General features: G+C 43.6%; 1 protein-coding gene across 1 annotated transcript in view; it reads left to right on the forward strand.

Moving 5' to 3' along the window:
- The window catches only part of ZMAT2 (zinc finger matrin-type 2), a 740808-nt gene that overhangs the window by 641447 nt on the left and 79455 nt on the right, over positions 1-19906 (forward strand). Inside the window, exon 5 of the mRNA XM_044059614.1 lies at positions 17995-18140. Coding sequence (XP_043915549.1) covers positions 17995-18140 — 146 coding nt within the window. The remainder of the gene's footprint in view (positions 1-17994; positions 18141-19906) is intronic.

Here is a 19906-nt window from a genome sequence, read left to right on the forward strand (position 1 = left end):
ATACAGCCTACCTTGATCTGGCCACGGCCTGTGATACCATTCCCCACTCAGGAATCATAGAAAAACTCACTAAGCTAGGCATCAACCCCGATTTCACTAGGTGGGTTGCAAACTGGCTCACAGATGAAATCCACAGTGTGAAAGTAGCTGACTCCAAATCAGACTGCCGACCAGTTACGAGTGGAGTCCTACAGGGTTCAGTCCTGGGTCCTCTCCTATTTGGTATCTACTTTTCTGAAGTCCAGTCCAACACGGGACTGTGGCTAACAAACGTTTGCAGACAATTGTGAGTTGGGAGCTAGTAACTCCCCAACTGATGTTGGCATTGTACAGAAAGGCCTCAGTGACTGGTGTCAGAACCATGGCCTTAAGCTCAATGCCAAAAAATGTCATCATCCCCTTGTGAAAACCCCAGTTCCCTTGAATTACCACATTGATGGTGGTAGTCCACTGAACGCAGAAGCAGTTATAAGAGATCTAGGAACACAGGTTGACAGCAACCTCTCTTTTGACCATCACGTTGCCACTGTGGTCAGAAAGTCGTATGTGGTACATCTCATTACGAAGGGATTTGCAGCCAGGAAGAAAGAGGTCATTGTCTCACTCTACTCTTCTCTCGTTAGGCCAGTCATAGAGTACAATGCCCCATTTGGCATGTACCTCACTAGACACCTGCAACAAATGGAGAGGCCAGAAAAGTACCAAACGAAGAGGATCCTAGGCCTTAAACACTTGTCTTATATGGACAGACGCAAAAAAACTCCAACTATTCTCGGTCTCATATTGCCTTACTTAGAGGCGATCTCTGCTCGACTTACAAAGCCATGTCTGACCCAGCTCTGTTAGAAGTGCTACAGCTAAAGAAATCCCATTCCCTTCACACCACACGCTCCAGAGACCTCAACCTCATTACCACAATCAACAGAACATGCTGGAGGGACAGGTTCAGAACCCAGAGACTGCCAATGCTATAGAATAGACTTCCCATATTAATTCATTAATTTATTTATTTACAGTTTGATGACCGGGGATGTCCACTGGGCTCAGGGAGCTCGTTTTCAGTGGAGGCCCAGGGAGAAAAGCTCCGTGTTACAAAGTTTAGATACAATATAGAAAAGAAGAGCAATTTACAATTATGTTTCATGCTAGAGAGCAGGTGTAATTTCTTAGGTACATATGTTACCTTTAGATACAGACACACTATTATTAATGAACAATTTACAGTTACATTTCATGTTAGAGAGCAGGTGTAAATTCTTAGGTACATGGTACAAATTTGATATTTACAATATGTACATATGTGTGTGGTAGCCTATAGATCATAGCTAGAGAGGCTAGTAAGCATAGTTGAAGAGGGGTTTAGAGGTGGAGAGAGAATTATAGGACTAGGTGGGGAGAATGCATACATACATGTCAAGCACACCACCTTACTGCTCCTCTTCGAGACAACTTGATGAGTAGATGGGAAATAGAAAATTCACCCCGGGGGATCACTCCAGTGTCTCTGCTCGACAGAGGCACAAGGAACTAAGGTCGGGTGGCACGATGCCCACGTAATTCTATGGGCTAGGCTTGTAAAGGCTCCAGGGCCATTAGCCTAGTACACACCTATGAGAGTTCTTGAAGTTGACCTTTTGCCTCCTCTTGGAGCAATCAGGTGGCAAAATTCTGCTGCAGGACTCCACGCATGCATGTCTGCCCTTTCCAGTGATGTCCAGAGTTCTTCTGAAGATTCAGAAGAAATTCCCAGAAATCATTGCGACTCCGTTCTGGCCCAAGCTACAGTGGTTCTCTCTTCATTTGGAATTACCACAAGCATCCACACAGACTGTATCTGCTCACAGAAGAACTGGAGTGTTTGATACATCCCAATCCCAAACCTCAGAGACAGCTTGGATGGCAGGGTCTTAATACCTTTTAGGCACCTGTTCACTGATGACATGCAGCAGTGACCAATGGAGGCAAGAAAGCCTGCTACCAGAAAATCCATATATAATCAAATGGAAAAGGTTTTCTATTTGGTGCCAATTACATAACCAGCACCCATGCAGGGCAAGTGTTTCTCTGGTTTTCCGATATCTGTGTAACGTACAATGTGAAGTTGTTCTATCTCGCCGTTCATTCTTACAGATGGGTTCAGAGCCGATCGTCTGCTCCGAGTCGACATACTGCAAAGCTCTAGGTTTACAGACAGCTCGAGGCCAACTCCCTATCTCATGATCCACCTAGATCTAGTTTGCCACTGCAGTAGATCAGAGGTTCCTTGCACAGCTCTGGCCAATATAATTCTTTTCTAAAACTATTTAGAAAAATTATTTATAAAAATTTGTTCTAAAGATATTTAACTAGTTTTTGATCATCTTTCATAGTGACAGTCTTTATAGCTCATTATTAGAGATATTTCTTCACTTTTTTGGCCTCTTTTTTTTTTTTTGTATAGGCCTTTAAGATTCCCTTTCCCTTTGGTGTGTTTTAAAATCATTATATAGGTAGTTAAATAAGTAGTTATTGAGTGTGTGTTTTTTGAATAGTTTAATATTCAGCCCATTTATTACGTAGGGCTTACTTCTTTATCTTAGCTTTAGCTTAAACTTTGCTAATTGTTTGGGTGTGTCTCTTTATAGTATAGCACATAGTTTGCATACTGTATTTTTGAGTAAGGCTGATCAGGACAAGGATAAGCATCCTAAGTCAGGTTTTAAAAAGTGTCCAACATGTGGACAGAAAATGTCTGTCACAGATAGTCATGTGAATTGTGTGTATTGCCTTGGAGCCCTGCACTTACAGGAAAGCTGCTCCATTTGCCATTCCTTTTCATCTACAGTTCTTCAGGAGTGAAAAAGAAAACTTATTGATAGAGGACTACTCAAACCATTGTTTCAGGAAGCTTTGAGCGACCAGGGTAAAGCTAGCAAGTCTTCAAAGTCTTCCAAGGCTTCTGCTTCTTCAGAAGTAAAAAAGATCGAAGAGTGTCACAAATGGCTCCACCGCTCTCAGAGTCGAGCATCTTGTCTTTTCGGAGCCGGTCCCCAGTCCTGGAACTGGTGTCCGAAATTCTTAAATCTCTTATTCTACAGTCAATACCTTCGTCCGTCCATCTCTGTCCTCGATTAGCCTGTCGGATTTGGATGTGGATCGTGTGGTGCAGAAGTTGCTACAGGCACCGGCATTCGCTAAATTTTTGTTGGCTCAGACTTGGGTGGTTTTGGAACCTAAATCTATTTTGCCATCTATTTCTTTTCCTCCTCTGAGCCATACTGGTCCTTTGGAGCTGGAGGAGTGGGACCTGATGATCGTTGAGCTTTCAGAACCGATGCCTGTTCCAGTGTCGTCAGTTCCGTTTACTCGGACTTCCTCGGTGCCTATCGAGGTGTCTGAGAGCCGACATTCTCCGATCAGGTCCATGGAGGATAGTCTGACTTGTCGGTTCCAACTTTGCCTCTCGGGGCTTTGGCTCGGATGAGCTCAGCTCCTACCTCTGGTTCGGAGCCCACTGTCCCAGTGCCAGGGAGATCAGTGGTTTCTTCGGATCCAGCGTTCCCTTCTCATCAGAGCAGAGGTGCCTTCGAAGCCATGAGGAGAGTTATGTCTCCCAAGACATCTGCGTCTTCAGGTCCAACTACGTCCTCCCCAAAAGTGCCTGTGTCTGCTTCTGGTTCACAGATCCTTTCTAAGTGTAGAGACCCAGTGCCTCAGGAAGCCTCATTGGGTGGCTCCTGCTCTTCCGAGACCTCACCAGAAGTTCCCACTGATGAGGTTCCCAGGAAGAGAATCTGTAAGAGGAAGCACTTAGACTCTCCACAGGAGTCTCTCACATCCAGTACTGACTTGGATGGATCAAAAGGGTCCCCACAGTCCCCCTCTGAGGATATCTCATTTGCTGACATACTAGAAATCCTTAGGCAGAGGGGTGACTGGCAGTCCACCAACCCTAATGAAGATTAATCTGTTTTCCTGAAGACTTTCGTGTCTCAACCCTCCACCTCCTGGGTGTCTCTGCCCTTCGATGAACTCATGGAGCTGTTCTCACGAAGGGCGTGGGAGTCTCCGGACTCCATGGAGCCTGTCCCTAGGAGGCCCAATAAATTTATTTCTGCCCCCCAGGGAAAGTCCTTTCTTACCAAGGGAGTACCAGTTGATGCCATAGTGGTGGCGGCAGCCACCAAAAAGGAGATTTCGGAAACTTCTTCCTCTAGCCATGATCCTAACAGAGATTCTAGGATTATGGATAGATACGGGAAGCGCACGCACATTTCAGCGACTTTTGCCCTCCGTTCACTGAGCTATCTCACTCATTTTACGAGACTGCAAAGAGATCTCCTAAAAGAGCTTGGATATACTCTTCAGGGTACAGTAGCTGCAGGAGCTTCAGACAAAGTTGCCTCCCAGCTTACTACCCTCAATTCCGTAGTGAACTCATCCATGCACCTCATTTCATATGCAGCTGATGGAACGAGTAGGGCAGGGTGTACAGGAATTGCTCTTAGGTGACACTCCTGGATGCACTTGTGTTCCTTTGCGGAGCCCTTTAAGTCATCCTTTGTCAGCACCCCTTTTGATGGCTCATCCCTTTTCGGGCCCAAATTTAAGGAAACTTTGACCAGGTGTGAACAGGAAGGAAAGACTCTGCCGTTGGAGTCTGTTTTTCCACCCCTACCAGACCCTACCTCAAGGGTCAAAGGGGAGGAAAGATGTGGTTCCGAAAAGCCCAAGGAGCCTTTCAGCACACACATAGTGAACCCCCCTCCAGAGGCAGAGGAGGGGGCAGTAATGGAAGACACCACCCTCGCGGCAGAGGGGAGTCCGCAAAACCAGGGTGATAGAACAGTTCTTTGGGAAGCCCTACCAGCGCTCCTGAAAGGCGGCCCGACTGTCCATCACTGGAGGCAGTCGGGGGTTGCTTATCTTTGTATCCAGATGCATGGCTCAAAATAACAAACAACAACTGGGTACAAAGTATAGTTTCCAGAGGATATGTCATACCTTTCATCACTTCCCCTCCAGTGACAACATAAATCCCGGACATTCCACCCAGTTACAGGGAAAAGGCAACAGTAGAGGTCCAAACGTTGCTAAGAAAGATTCATCCAACCAGTCCCAGCAGACCAGATAGGATCCGGAACTTACTCAAGGTTCTTTTTAGTTCCAAAAAAGACAGGGGACTGGAGACCTATTTTGGACCACAGCAGACTAAACAGATCTGTCAAAAAAAGAGAAGTTCCATACAGTCACGCTTCAGTCGATACTTCCCTTCTTAGGGAAAGACAATTGTATGTGCTCGATAGATCTCCAGGATGTGTACTACCAAAAAAAAATGGCCAGACCATCCAGGGATCACCTGCACTTCCGGCTGGGAGCCAGTCATTACCAGTTTTGAGCCCTGCCCTTTGGTCTCACTACAGCCCCCAGAGTGTTCAGCAGATGTATGGCAGTGGTCACGGCTCACCTGAGACGTTTAGGATTCCAAATGTTTCCGTACCTAGATGATTGGCTCCTCACTGCCACCACCAGGCATCAGCTTATACAAGCCAGGGACACCACTCTTTCTCTCTGCAGTCATCTGGGTATTACAGTAAATTCAGAAAAATCTGCCTTGTTGCCATCGCAACATATTATTTTTATCGGAGCAGAATTGGACACCATCAGCACCACTTTGAGACTTCCAGCACAGAGTCTTACTATTTCATCAGCAGGTCCACAATATCATATCCAAAGACAAGGCTCCAGCATCAGAAGTACTAAAATTGTTAGGCATGATGGCAACTGCAATATTAGCCATACCGTTGGGTCGCATGCACCTGCGGATTCTGCAATGACTGTTATTCATTTAGTGGTCTTACCAAGAGCTCCCAATGTCTCATCTTATAATGATCAGAAACACATGCAAAAAGGATCTTCAGTGGTGGTTGACTTCTCTTCATGTAATGATAGGTCGTCCTTTTGTTCTACCCCCACCAGTGGCCACAGTGACCATGGACACTTCCCTGATAGGGTGGGAGGACTTTTTCAGAGAAGAACAGCCCAAGGCACATGGACCAAACAGGAGACACATCTGCATATCAATGTTCCGGAGATGAGAGCAGTACGTTTAGTATTGCAGTACTTCCAGGATTCTCTTCCTCTTGGAGCAATTGGATTCACACGGACAACATGTCCGTGGTCTGGTACTTGAACAAACAAGGAGGAACCAGGTCCTACACCCTTTGTTGCGAGGCCCTAAGAGTATGGCAGTGGGCTACATCCACCCAGCATTTTCTGTTAGTAAAGCACATCCCGGGAAATCCAACGTGATGGCAGACAAACTGAGCAGATCAAGTTTATTGTCTCACAAGTGCTCCCTCAAGAAACAAATAGTGGAATTTTCCGCAGGTGGGGCCAGCCTTGCTGCTACCTTTTTGCTAGCCACATGAACACGAAATGCAGAAGCTACTTTGTCATGAGGCCCTAAGAGTATGGCAGTGGACTACATCCACCCAGCATTTTCTGTTAGTAAAGCACATCCCGGGAAATCCAACGTGATAGTAGACAAACTGAGCAGATCAAGTTTATTGTCTCACAAGTGCTCCCTCAAGAAACAAATAGTGGAATTTTCCGCAGGTGGGGCCAGCCTTGCTGCGACCTTTTTGCCGGCCACATGAACACGAAATGCAGAAGCTACTTTGCCCTGATTCCCTCTCTAGGAGAAGCCCCAAGGGACACACTCGTACATGATTGGCCTCCGGGTCTCCTCTATGCATTCCCTTAATACCCAAAGTATTACAGAAAGCAATAGCTCTGGGAATGACCCATCATTTTAATAGTCCCTTATTGGCCTTGTGAAATTTGGTTCCCCTTCCTTCGATTTCATGAGTTGGAGGACCCTTGGATTCTGGACCCAGTTCCAGATGATCTGACGCACTCTTCGGGGGAACTTCATCCCTCTCTTCAGTCCCTGAAGTTGACAGCTTGGCTGCTCCAATTCCCAACATAGCCAGGTTCAATAACCTTTCAAATGAAATGCAGCAGATTCTGATATATTCTCATAAATCCTCTACTAGGAAGCTATATCTTAGTAAATGGAAAAGATTTTCTATATGGGCCTCTCAAAATAACATTGATCCCTACCCAAGCCCCTATTGCCTCCATATTAGAGTTTTTGACTGTGCTTTTCAATAAAGGAGCTGCAGCAGCAACAGTTCGGGTTCAGCTGGCTATCATCTCTTCTTGGATTTGAAGGCTTGAACATAATGTCACGCAAACTATCCAAAGCCTTTCTCAAAGGGACTTTTCAGCTCAGACCACCTGTGAAACCCCCTTATGCCGCATAGAATATAAATTTTATGCTTTCACGCATTATTCTCCTACCTTTCAAACCAGCTTCCTCGTGCGATTTGAAATATTTGTCATGGAAGACTGTCTTTTTAGTAGCCATCACTTCTGCCTGCAGTGTGTCAGAGCTTCAGGCCTTGTCCATAAAGCCTCCTTATTTGATTTTCCATGCTGACAGTCTCCCTCTGTGAACTAATCCCTCATTCTTGTCCAGAGTTTGTTCTAAAACTAACCTTAACCAGATTATAGATTTGCCAGTGTTCTTTCCCAAACACACCAACAACTTAGAGTATATGCTGCACAAGCTTGATGTTCATAGACAGCTCAGATTTTACTTGGATAGAACAAAAGAGTTCAGGAAATCAGAACAGCTTTTCGTTTCCTTTTTAGACCCCAAAAAAAGGTATGCCAGTGGCAAAAAAAACTCTATCTAAATGGTTATTTGACTGTATCACATTTGTTTATTCAGCTGCTAATATGCCCTTACAACACAAAATTAAGGCTCATTTTACCAGAGCAGTGTCTACAGCAACAAGGACATCCGAAGCTGAAACGCAAACAAATACCAATCACAACCAAAGTGTGTCACATAGCTCACAACACCAGTGTGCCACCCAGCAACAGCCCCTAAGGCAAGACAATACAACGTACCTAACACTTTAGTCATAGGTGACTCTGTAGTCAGGCACACTGATGTCCTACTCTTCAGGCTGAACAAGGAGAAAATTACAGTCAGCTGCCTGTCGGGTGTCAGGATCCGCCACAACGCATGCACTCAAGTCACTCCACAACAAGTACAAATATGACTCTGTCATTGTCCATGTTGGAGTGAATGACTTGAGATGTTACCTCCCTGGACTACATGAAAAGAGACATGGAAGAGCTCTCGGATCCTGTGGCCCAGGCAGGTATGACCCTAGCCCTGAGTAGCATCCTGCCTTGGCCCAGAATGATTCCACAATGTAAGGACAAAATGATTGACTTCAACAATTGGCTAAGCTTTTGGTGTCATTCAAAGGGGATGAAGTATCTGTCTGCCTGGGACGACATGATCGACAGACCACGATGCTTTGCCAATGATGGTCTGCACATGTCGCCCCTGGGATTCAGGTTACTGGCTAAGATACTTGCCACCCCTGTAGTGCCTTTTTTAGGCAAAGTTCAAAGGACAAAACCACCACCGTAACAGGTACAAGCATGCAAATTCTGAAGGTAATGCTACTCAATGCTAGAAGTCTAAACCTCAAAATGCACTCTCTCTCGAGGCACTCCTAAAAATGGATAACATCAATATCTTTGCAGTAACTGAGACCTGGTTCAAGGCTCCAGAGAGCACCCCTGCAATAACAGGCTACAACTCTTATTACACTTTTCGGCCACCAAACCAGGACCGAAACACTAAAGGTGGAGGAGTGTCCATATTCACCAAGGATATTCACACCACCAGGCTAGTTGCCCAACACAATTCATCTGAAATTCTCCACATGCAACTAACACTAGGTAAGACTGCAGTCCAAATTGTAGCTTGCTACAGATCCCCCACCATGCTCCAAGATTCTCATTACACCTTTCTAAACATACTGGAAAATATTAAGATGCAACCAAACACGCTAATACTGGGTGACTTCAACTACCCTGCTATTAACTGGGAAAACTACTCGTGTACCCAACACTTTTGCCCAACGGTTCTTGGAATTCATAAATTCCAATACCCTGGATCAACTAATCCATAGTCCCACCAAGGGGCTCCAATATCCTAGACCTGGTCATTACCAACATGAAAAATCAATGCTCCACACCTATGGTCACCCCCTCGTTGGTCAGGTCTGACCGTAAGCTAATCACCTTTAACATCCACATCCCACCCCCACCCCCCAGTAAGGAAACCTCCATAAAAAACTTCTCCAAAGCCAACTTCATGCTACTCAAGTCAGAAGTGACGAACTTCATGACACCCATGCAGACGGGAACTGAAAGTTCGACTGCTGAATCCTACACTAAGGCACTGTAACGAGCACATCCACTCGTGCATGAATCGTGCCATCCCAAATAGAACTAAGATGCTGTCCTCCAAAAAAAGGAAGCCAATCTGGTGGTCCCCTGCCATAAACAAACTTCACAACAAAAGGGAAGAAACTGTTGCAGAAGAGGAAAATCCCAGGATGGAAAAAACTCCCTTACCACCCTCAGTAAGAAACTGAGATTCCTCATAAAATCCTCCAAAGCTAGTTACGAAAATAAAATTGCCAAAGATTCCAAAGACAACCACAAGGCATTCTATGACTATGTCAAGAATCTAAATGGCAATGCTCAGATCTGCTCTGTGCTACAACAGAATGGCATTAAATATACTGATCCCAAGGATATTGCCAGTATCCTGGCAGATCAATTCAGTGCCAACTTCACCCCCTAAACGGCCCATCTCAATACCGGAAGATTGCCAAATTCCTGCAATAACGGCCACACAGGTAAAAAATGCACACTCCAAAACTAAGAATACAGCTTCCATGGGACCAGATGACATCCTGGGCTGTGTAGTATATGAACTACAAAACAAACTGGCACCTCACCTAAGTGTCTATGTTTAATCATAGCCTCACCTTGGGCTTTGTGCCCACTGAATGGCGCACAGCTGCAGTTATCCCACTGCACAAGGTGGTATCCACCTTGGATCCCGGGAACTACCGCCATATCAATCTGACAAGCCTGATCTGCATGGCCATGGAACGTATTATCATGGAACTTATAAACAAAGCCATTGGCAACCTTCAAACACTGGACCCCACCCAGTTTGGATTCGTGAGGGGCTGATCTTGTCTCCTTAATCTGATTGACTTCTTCAAATCAGTCTCCAGAGCCGTGGATGAGAGTAAGACGGTCCACACAGCCTATCTGGACCGCGCTGAGGCCTTTGACACCATCCCCCACTCTGGAATCATAGATGGACTTACTAAGCTGGGCATTAATCCCTATGTTACTCGATGGGTTGCCAACTTGCTTACTGGCAGAACCCACACTGTAAAAGTAGCCGACTCCAAATCCAGCTCCAGACAAGTGGAGTACCTCAGGGTTCAGTCCTGGGACCGCTCTTGTTTGGCATCTACGTCTCTGAAGTACAGGCCAACACTAAGGGAATCTGGCTAATGAAGTTCGCAGATGACTGCAAACTGGGAGCCATTATTGAATCCCCAAATGATGTGGATACTCCACAAAAGGCCTTACAGAAACAGATGCTTGGTGCCAGAGCCATGGGCTCAGACTCAGTGCCAAGAAATGTATAGTTATCCCCTTTGGGGAAAAACATGTACCCATGAATTACCACATAGGTGGCAGTACACTAAACACCGAAAGTGTGATAAGAGACCTAGGAGCACAGGTGGACAGCGGTCTCACCTTCGATGACCACATCGCCACAACAGTCAGGAAATCCTTCTATGTGGCGCACCTCATCACTAAGGGCTTTTCATCCAGAAAAAATGAGTTCATTGCCCCACTATACTCATCCCTCATTAGACCCATTATAGAATATAATGCCCCATTTGGTATGTACCTCTCAAGACATCTGCAACAACTGGAAAGGCTGCAGAAATACCTCACTAAAAGAATCACAGGCCTAAAGCAGATGCCCTACGCTGACCACCTTAAAAAAAAACTCCAGCTATACTCTGTCGCATATTGTCTACTCAGAAACGATCTCTGCTTAACATACAAGGCCATGTCAAACCCAGAGCTGTTGGACATGCTACACTTAGAGAAATCCCAATCCCTCAGAGCCACATGCTCCAGGGATCTAAACCTTGTCATCACAATAAACAAAACATGCTGGAGTGATAGGTTCCTGACCCAGATACTCCCCAGACTCTGGAATAGACTGCCCATACATGTCAAGCAGAGCACCTCTTTGGCCGTCTTCAAAAGGAACCTTGACGATTGGATGGGAGAAAGGAAATTCACCCTGGGGATCACTTCAGTCACCCTGCTAGACAGGGGTCCTGGGAAATAAATAGTGTGGGAAGAAATAGCCAGGGAATTGTTATGGCTAGGCTTGTATAAGCCCTAGGGCCGATAGCATAGTACCAACATACAAGTCTTTTCTGCTAGACTTCTATAGACAACATTTGTGCAGCAGCCACTTGGTCAAGACCTCATACCTTTCACTCATTACAAGGTTGACAGGGCCTCCTTTGGGTCTACTGTCCTGAAAAACATACTCCCAAGAAAGATGGTGCTGGGGACGCTACCCATGTGTAAGAATGAACGATGAGATACATCAACTTCACATAAAGAAGTTATGTACTCATAACGTTCCATGTGAGTTGTTCATCTTGCCTTCATTCTTACTTCCCACCCTCCTACCCCCTCCAGGGTTTTTCAAGGACCGAGATGCTAGTTTTATTCTGGTTGCTCAATCTTTCTATGGGTTTTCTCATAAAGAGTGATAAGAATGGCACATGGTACTATTACATGCAGCAAACAAGATCGGAGGTAACTTTAGGTGCATCATGGGATAGGGACTTGACCTCGAGCTGTCTGTAAACCTCTAGCTTTGTAGTAGGTTGACTCGGAGCAGACGATCGGCTCCGAACCCATCTGTAAGAACGAAGGCGAGATGAACAACTCACATGGAATGTTTTGGTGAGTACATAACTTCTTTTTACTTTCCTCTGGCCTGTCTTACTCCTTTATTAGGGTTAATCTGTTGGCCATTTCAGGATGTCTGCCCATAATCTCTTCTTTTAAAGCATTCTCATGTCAAAATGTTTTTGAAAGGGGTATTACATAAAAGACCACCAAAAAAACTGTGGCCCTTCCTTAGGATCTTAATTTTGTGTTTGAAAAACCAACACTTACTCCATTTGAACCAGCTCATCTGGCTGAGTTGAGGTTCTTAATGTGGAAGACAGTTATAGTGATTAATCTGACCTCTGCAAGCAGAGTATTGGCGTTTCAGGCTATTATGGTGGGTTAACCTTGTTTCATTTTTCAGAGATATCAGGTTTCGTTAGAAAACTAATCCTCACTATGTTTTTATTTGTGTGATAATTACATCCCTAAGGGGTTGGGAGGGTGGCCTAATGGTTAAGGTGTTTGCCTCACAAACACAAGGTACAGGGTTTGAATCTCACAGGGGACAATTGGCTAGGCTTAAAATGGCTCGCAAGGGTAGTTAGCCTAGTACCAATCTATGAACCTATGAACCTATGAACCTCTGTTTGTGCCTAAAGTGGTATTTAAGTTTAATTTAAGGCAAACTATCCATCTCCCTATGTTCTTCCCTGAACCCAAAAATGAGGGCAAAACAGTACTTCATACCTTGGATTTCCATAAACAACTTTGGTACTGTCTTCCAAAAAAACAGCTGGACCCAAAAGTGGCAGAACTCTCCAGGTTAAAACAGTGTTTATTGCAAAATCATGAGCGCTTTCGCAGCTTCTGCTGCTTCATCAGATACTAATAACTATATCCCTATACTACTGCATTAAATAACCATCCCATCATGATTAGTCACATGACAACCACTCATAAAAAACTATTACTATATTAACTAAGCATCAAATGTAAAAGCTCTAAAAAACAGTAATAAAATGTGTACATTCGTAAAACATGCAACTAAAATCTATAGAAATGTTCATGCAAATATTCACCTAATTAAAGGTCTAGGCTTCAGTTTAGGTTTAATAGGTACAATCTCATTCAGTCAGATTTTGTAAAATCAGCATATAATAAGTGTATGATGAAGGTAGTAGTTAATGGATGGAGGAGCAACAAGATTCATGTTCGTTCAGATTGAGGTAAAACAAGGGTGCCCTTTGAATAGTGTTTTTGTATGCTTTTAATAATCAATGCAGTCATAAGTATTTAGTTGGCGGGGGGTTTAAAGAAGGTGAAATCATATACATGAAAAAACGGTGATGTTAATGTGCTTGTTGATGTAATTATCACACAAATAAAAACATAGTGAAGGGCATGGAAGTATGGATGAGTTATGCAGGGTTAAACATCAAGAAAATAGTGAAGGATTTAGAGAAACTACAAGAAATCAGACATATATTCAAGAGAGTCTAGAGTATTAGGAATTTTGATAAGTATGACATTATGAAAAAGTAGTAAGAAAAAACATCATAAAAATAAAGTAATAAGTAGTAATGTATGCTAAGTTAAAATTTAGCAGATAAAATCTGTAATCAGTACAGCTATGTTAGGAAATTTGGCATATTTTGGAATGGTTATTACATTTCCTGTAGTATTCAAGAAAAGATTGCTGGAAGTAATATTTTAATGGCCTGGGGGTCTAATTTAAATCCTATTAATAGCGGGATTAGTCATAACAACAAAAACAAAGGGGGTTGAATTTTAACCCTGTAGTGCATATTGTAACATTACATATGTGTAGCATACAGAGGCATACATAACTTGACATATCACAATATGTCTTTCATTGCTTTTGCAACCTAGAAGTTACCCGAAGGGGCAGACATGCAGAAGGTCTTTGGCGAGTCCTTCCCATTGCACTTGCAGTGTACTGCATTATACAGATATTTACTGTGGTAGTGTTAACCTAGTTCATCCTTTGCTCACACATTGGTGACTATTGCTAGTCCATCTCCACATCCAAGGCACCCCCTAGTATGAGGGTCCACGCCACCTCCCCAGAAAAGGACAGCAGGAACTCCTCTGGCTCTGAACTGTTTCTGTCTTAGTGGACCACTCCTATGTAGGACATGGCCTTGTCAGTGTTCCTTGTCATATTGGGTACCTGTCCAATCTGTTTCATTGATCTGTTATGGCCACCTACAGCATTTACATCCTGTGAAGCTTCCTGCTACACCTGGTCTTGATATGACTTGTCAGTGGCAATTTTCCCCAGGATGCACATGTTGTGTATGCGAAGGGCTTGCAGCAACATCTGTGTTTCTTGGTGGTGAACTTTTCCAGTCATTGCCTCTCTCTCAAGGGCCTTTGGCAAGCCTGATGCACGGGTTACATATGTCAATGAATAAGTGCATCAGGCAGTCCGTGGCAGTTATCCATCTTTGGCTACACTTTCCTGTCTCGCCATTTCGCAGCAGGTTAGCAGGCCTGTATATTGCTGTACACAACTCCACCCCCACCCTCTGTGTATTCCCTGTTGCTGTGGGCATGGGTATCCCTTCACTTCTTCTTGCATGTGTCTTTTGACCCCATGTAGTGCTAAGCACACTGTTGCACCCACCCTTAAAATGTGGTGATGTATCTGTACCTATGAACTGTGGTCTTCATGTCCTTTCCTTTTGTAGATAACCAGTACTAAATGTGTGCACCACCACAACAACTGGATATGATGCTACCATGCCATTTTGCTGTGTTCCCCCCTCCACCCACACACATACATCACGGGTGGTGTTGATTACTGTTCTGGGATAATTACCATATGGGTTTTCTGCCTTCAGTATTTTTGTATTCACTTCCAGAAAATACTGTGTAAAGTCTTGTAGTCCACAGATTTTCTTCTCTAATCATTCTTGTGTAGAATGGCCCACAATCTTCATATTGTGCAAATAGACATCATAGTTCATCAGTTCCACTGAGTAATTTTTAGTTCTACTGTCTCTGGATTGCTTCCAAAATGCACTGCAGTACCCAGCCCAGCTGCCAGTAACCATGCTTAGCATGACCGCACAAAAGCACGTGACCAATATGCAAATATACACACAGCCTTTGCGGACCCATAGCACTACTGTGCTGCACTGTGAAAGGTTGATAATGCCCCTTTGCTCTGCTGTATTGCATGTCATGTAATGTCAGAATGTAGTTATTTTGCATTTCAGTTGAACCAAGGTGTTGTGAAATACAGGGTTCTTCCGTGGCAGGTTTTGATCATTGGGCCATCTGAAGTGCTACTTGCCAATGACATCAGTCACCTGTGTGAATGATGGTTAGGTGTTGCTTCTGGGCCAGTCTGGCAGCTGTCCTCGTCCTATCCACATGCAGGTGGTTCACTACCTCTTGCATCATTTCCATTACCTTGTTCGATAACAGCCCTCACCATCACTAACTGTGCGCTTCATTTCTGTGTCCCTCCACTATTGTACCCACCTTTTATGCTCATACTGCCCCATCTGTCTGCATGCTTCATTTGTCTGTTGCCCTTCCTTCCTTCCCACATTTTTCATTCCTTGTTTACCTTTGTGTTTTTTCCTTTGCTTGCTGTTTTTCCCATTAATATTTTTCTTTCTTCCTCTTTCCCCCCCATTCCATTGGTGAACTTGGTCAGCAGAGTCAAGTGTCATCCTACAATATATTGCCTGGCTTGGCAACTGTGTGACACTTCATTGCGCAAATGAGTGTGCATGAATTTTACCACACTAACTTGCCTTGGCATTGACCTTTGCCACTTTGGACACATTTCCATCTGTAACAGTACATTTCCACAGTACCACCCTGCACTGCTCTCCCCATAATTCGGCAAGCCTGCTTTGCGAAAAATTCCTTTCTACAGCATGATAGTACTATACTGGCCCAAATGCATATTTTATTAGCTTTAGGCAGCATTACACTAGCAGCTTCACACCATTTTGTACTGCACAGGCACACAGTACTTGTCTATGAATCCTAGCCATAAGGTACTTTTCATGTGAGATGGTCTTTGTGTGAGTATAGGAGCACTTGACACAAGTACTGGATGCTACAATCACATGATTCATCAGTCATTAGCCCCCTTTTTCCCCACATGGGGTCGGGGTATCTTGTTGCCAACTCTCTTGATTCAGTGCCACACTCCTGCCTTCAACACTTATGCCTGACTGTCGCAGGTCTTCTTTCACACAATCCATCCACCTCATTGCTGGATGTCCTCACTTCCTCTTACCTTCTTCCTGTCTGTCCCAAATCTTCCTCACCAGATTGTCTTCTGCTTTTTTACACATTTGCCCAAACCACCATAATCTGTTCTCTTTGATCTTTTCTGTAATTGGAGCTACTTTGGCTTCTGCTCTTATGTCCTCATTTCTTCGTTTGTCCAACAGTGTGCATCCTATCACCTTTCTCAGGCACTTCATTTCCATCACTTCTAGCTTCTTCTTCTGCTCTGCCTTTACTGCCCGGGTTTCTGTACCATACAGTAGTACTGGGTTCACCACTGTCTTGTACACCTTACTTTTAAGCTTCTTTGGCATTCTTCTGTTATAGACTACATTTGATACTCTATGCCAGTTGGCTGCAGCCCTTCTGATTCTAGCTTTGACGCCTTCATTTAGACTACCCTTCTCCTCAACTACTCCTCCCTCCTTGAAGCTGTTTACCTGTTCCACTATCTTCCCTTCTGTCTCTGTTCTGAGCTTCTTCTGATTTCCCCAATTTGCTGCCATTACCACCGGCTCATCTGTGCATAGTTTCATCCCATGCGCCTTCAGATTTGCATTCCATTCTCCTATCCTTTGCTGAAGTTCTAGCTCAGAGTCTGCCTGTACTGCCACATTGTCTGCATACATCAGCTTTGTTGAGCCGTTACTTCCAACCTGTCTGCTGATGTAGTCCAGCACCAGTATGAACAGCAGTGGGCTCAGAGCTGAACCCTTATGTACACCCACTGGGAACCCCTCTATGAGGCCGAACACTGTTCGTACTTGTCATTGGGTCCTTGTACATAGGTGCACTAATTCTACCAATGTTTCTGGGGCTTCAAACCATCACAGTACTGCCCAGATCAGCTTTCTTGGGACCTTGTCATTTGGTTTCTCCAGGTCTAAGAATGCACAGTTGGAATCTCTCCTCTGCTGCATCCTGATCTGAATCCAAACTGCTCATTTCTCATCTTACATTCTACTACTGTGCTTATCCATTTATCAGTCACCCTCTCCAGAACTTTCATGCAGTGTGATAGGAGTTTGATACCTCTGTACTGCCCACAGGTGTGGGTGTCCCCTTTGTTCTTGTACACTGGCACGAGTATGGTTATTCACCCAGTCATCTGGGATGCACCTTTCACTCCACACTGCTGTTAGTACCCTCAGGAGCCATTTCTCCCCAATCTCAGCCAGCATCTTTATCATATCTGCTGTGACCTCATCTGAACCCAATGCTTTCTTTGACTTCATTTTCCTTAATGCTGTTCTTACTTGTAGAGTGGACTCCTCCTCTTCTCTCATCGTAGGCTGTTTCTGGGGTAGTACAGCTTCTGTGGGGTTTTTTTTCATTCTGAAGCTTCTGGAAATACTCATTCCATCTGCCTTTGATGTTCTCTGGACTGGTGAGCAGGTTGTTGTTGGCATCCCTTATGAAGGGTTTCTGACTTATCTTCTTTATCTTTCTGTCTTTACCTTGCAACCTGATATAGTTTCTTTGTACCTCTTACTGAGTCGCTTTCCAGAAGTTAGTACAGTGCCTCCGATGCCCTATTCTTTGCTATTGCAACTTCTTTCTTAGCTTCTTTGTTAGCCAACCAGTAGTCCTTCCTAGCTTGGTCAGTCTTTCTGTCTCCCACTTCTTCCTGCACTCTTTTTTTTTCTTTTGATGACTTCCTGGACTTCTGCATTCCACCACCAGCTTTCCTTATGTACCTTATTTCCATACCTGGCTCGGCCATATATCTTTTCTGTAGTCCTAACACATGCTGCTTTTAGGCGCACATGATTACTGACATGTAAATATGGCTGGCTGTAGCAAGTGTAAATGAAATGTAACGTTTGCATTATTTTTGCTCCTCAGATCAAAGGAACTTGGGTATGTCAATGCGGGTAGAACGCTCCTCCTTAGATCAGGTGAAGAAACGGTTTGAGTTGAACAAGAAGAAGATGGAGGAAAAACAGAAAGACTATGATTTTGAGGAGAGAATGAAAGAACTTAGAGAAGAGGTAAGATGTAATGCAGCATGGTGTTGCTTATAGCTGTCTGTATAGAACATGTGTTTACTGATTTGTTGCCATATTTACCTTGTCAGTATTTTTTTATATTTGGGTAGTAGCCCCTTTAAAAGGAATTGTTCACTTAGCTTGGATTTCTGCCACATTATAGCCCAATCTTAGAAAGGTTCCAATCAGTTTTTATCACCAAGTGATAAGTCAAATGAGTGTTCACTGCAGAACATGTTTCTTAACAAAAACAAAAAAATTTTTAAAGATTTCAATAAATATGTTGGGTGTGATGTGTGTGTATATGCCCACTCTTGTGCCATTAGGAAGCACGTAAACTTTTTACTGAGACATGTTGGATGAATAGGGTTGTGCTGCATGACTGAGCATTTGAGGTGTACAGCTGTTTCTAGTACTGCCTCGTACTTAGTCTGAAAGGAATTATTGCTGTTGAAGTGCATTATTTGTTGTGGAACGTGTGTGTATATTTCTCAAGAGAATAAGTCATGTTATGGTTTGTTGTGTTGTTTTTTTCTCAAGCAGATTTAACAGCATCATGCTTCTTTGTTGTTGATGTCAGTCTTTTCCTGATATTCTTTTGAGGGGCACTCTGATAAAGTTTATAATATTTCATTACTCTGGTCCTAGTGGCTGAAGTGCATTGATGCACTTTCCATCCACTAATTTATTTTTTCTGTGCCCTTGCGGTGTTTAACTCTTTTCATAAAAACACATTTTATCCATGCCGACATCACAAAACAATTTGCTTATCCTTTATCCCTGAGATGTCAGTGAAGGGAATAACATGGAGATGCGTCCATTTACTGTAATGGCAACTCCACTCCATATGCTCTGTACCTGTCCATTAATATCTGTATACCCCACCCCATCATTATCCCAGGGTATTCACATGTAGGGAAACACTAAATTTGGATTATTGTTTAATTAAAAAAAAAAAAAAAAAAAAAAAAAAAAAACTTTTTATTAAAAAAAGAAACCCAAATAAAAAAGAAGTAACCGAGACTAAAAACATATGACTTAACCTATAGAATGCTGCTACTCTGCATGAACAAACATCAAAAAATCACTTTACTCACGTTGTCTTTTTGATTCATTTTGTGGCTGGGGTGTCTTGTCTGCATATTCTGTCTCTCTCTCCATGAGTTTTGTTGGAGTCTCCTGTTTCTATCCTCACTGAGTTGGTGATCCTGTACATTATTTATATGGGTGAGATGTGGTCCTGCCAGGTAGGACTGGCTCTTAGCCTTGTGTTTCTTTCTTGCTAGAATATGTTCTGGCTCATCTGTGACTCCCAGTTATAATGGTAGGTATTTGAGAACAAATGAATGAGTGAAGGCTTGTTGAAGTTCAGTACTACAAATATGTGCAGTTTGAAATTTCTGTAAGTCTGTTTTGTGCAGAAAAGTGGCTGAAACTAATGTAAACCGATCCAGAAAGAGTTCATACTTCTGACTAGATGGTTAGTGGAGCTTTGTGGTCTTTTAATATTTATGTAGAATTGTTCAAATGACAATGTTCACCAGTCTGATTCCTTTTGAGTAGGTGGTTTCAGAAATGTTGGAAAAAATGAGTACTACTTCACATTTGCTTAAGTACGGCAGTTGTGTAAATGGAAAACCTGTGTAAATGTCCTTCTATTCTCATGTTGCAGTATTCATCACTGTAGAGAGGTTGCTGCCTGCAGCACCGGACATCTGGCAAGTATACCAAAGTCTTAGGTCCAGGGGTACATGCTACGTTGCTTGTCA

This window comes from Protopterus annectens, chromosome 17.part0, assembly GCF_019279795.1.
Source record: "Protopterus annectens isolate FY-2018-M chromosome 17.part0, PAN1.0, whole genome shotgun sequence".
Classification (NCBI taxonomy): Eukaryota; Metazoa; Chordata; order Ceratodontiformes; family Protopteridae; genus Protopterus; species Protopterus annectens.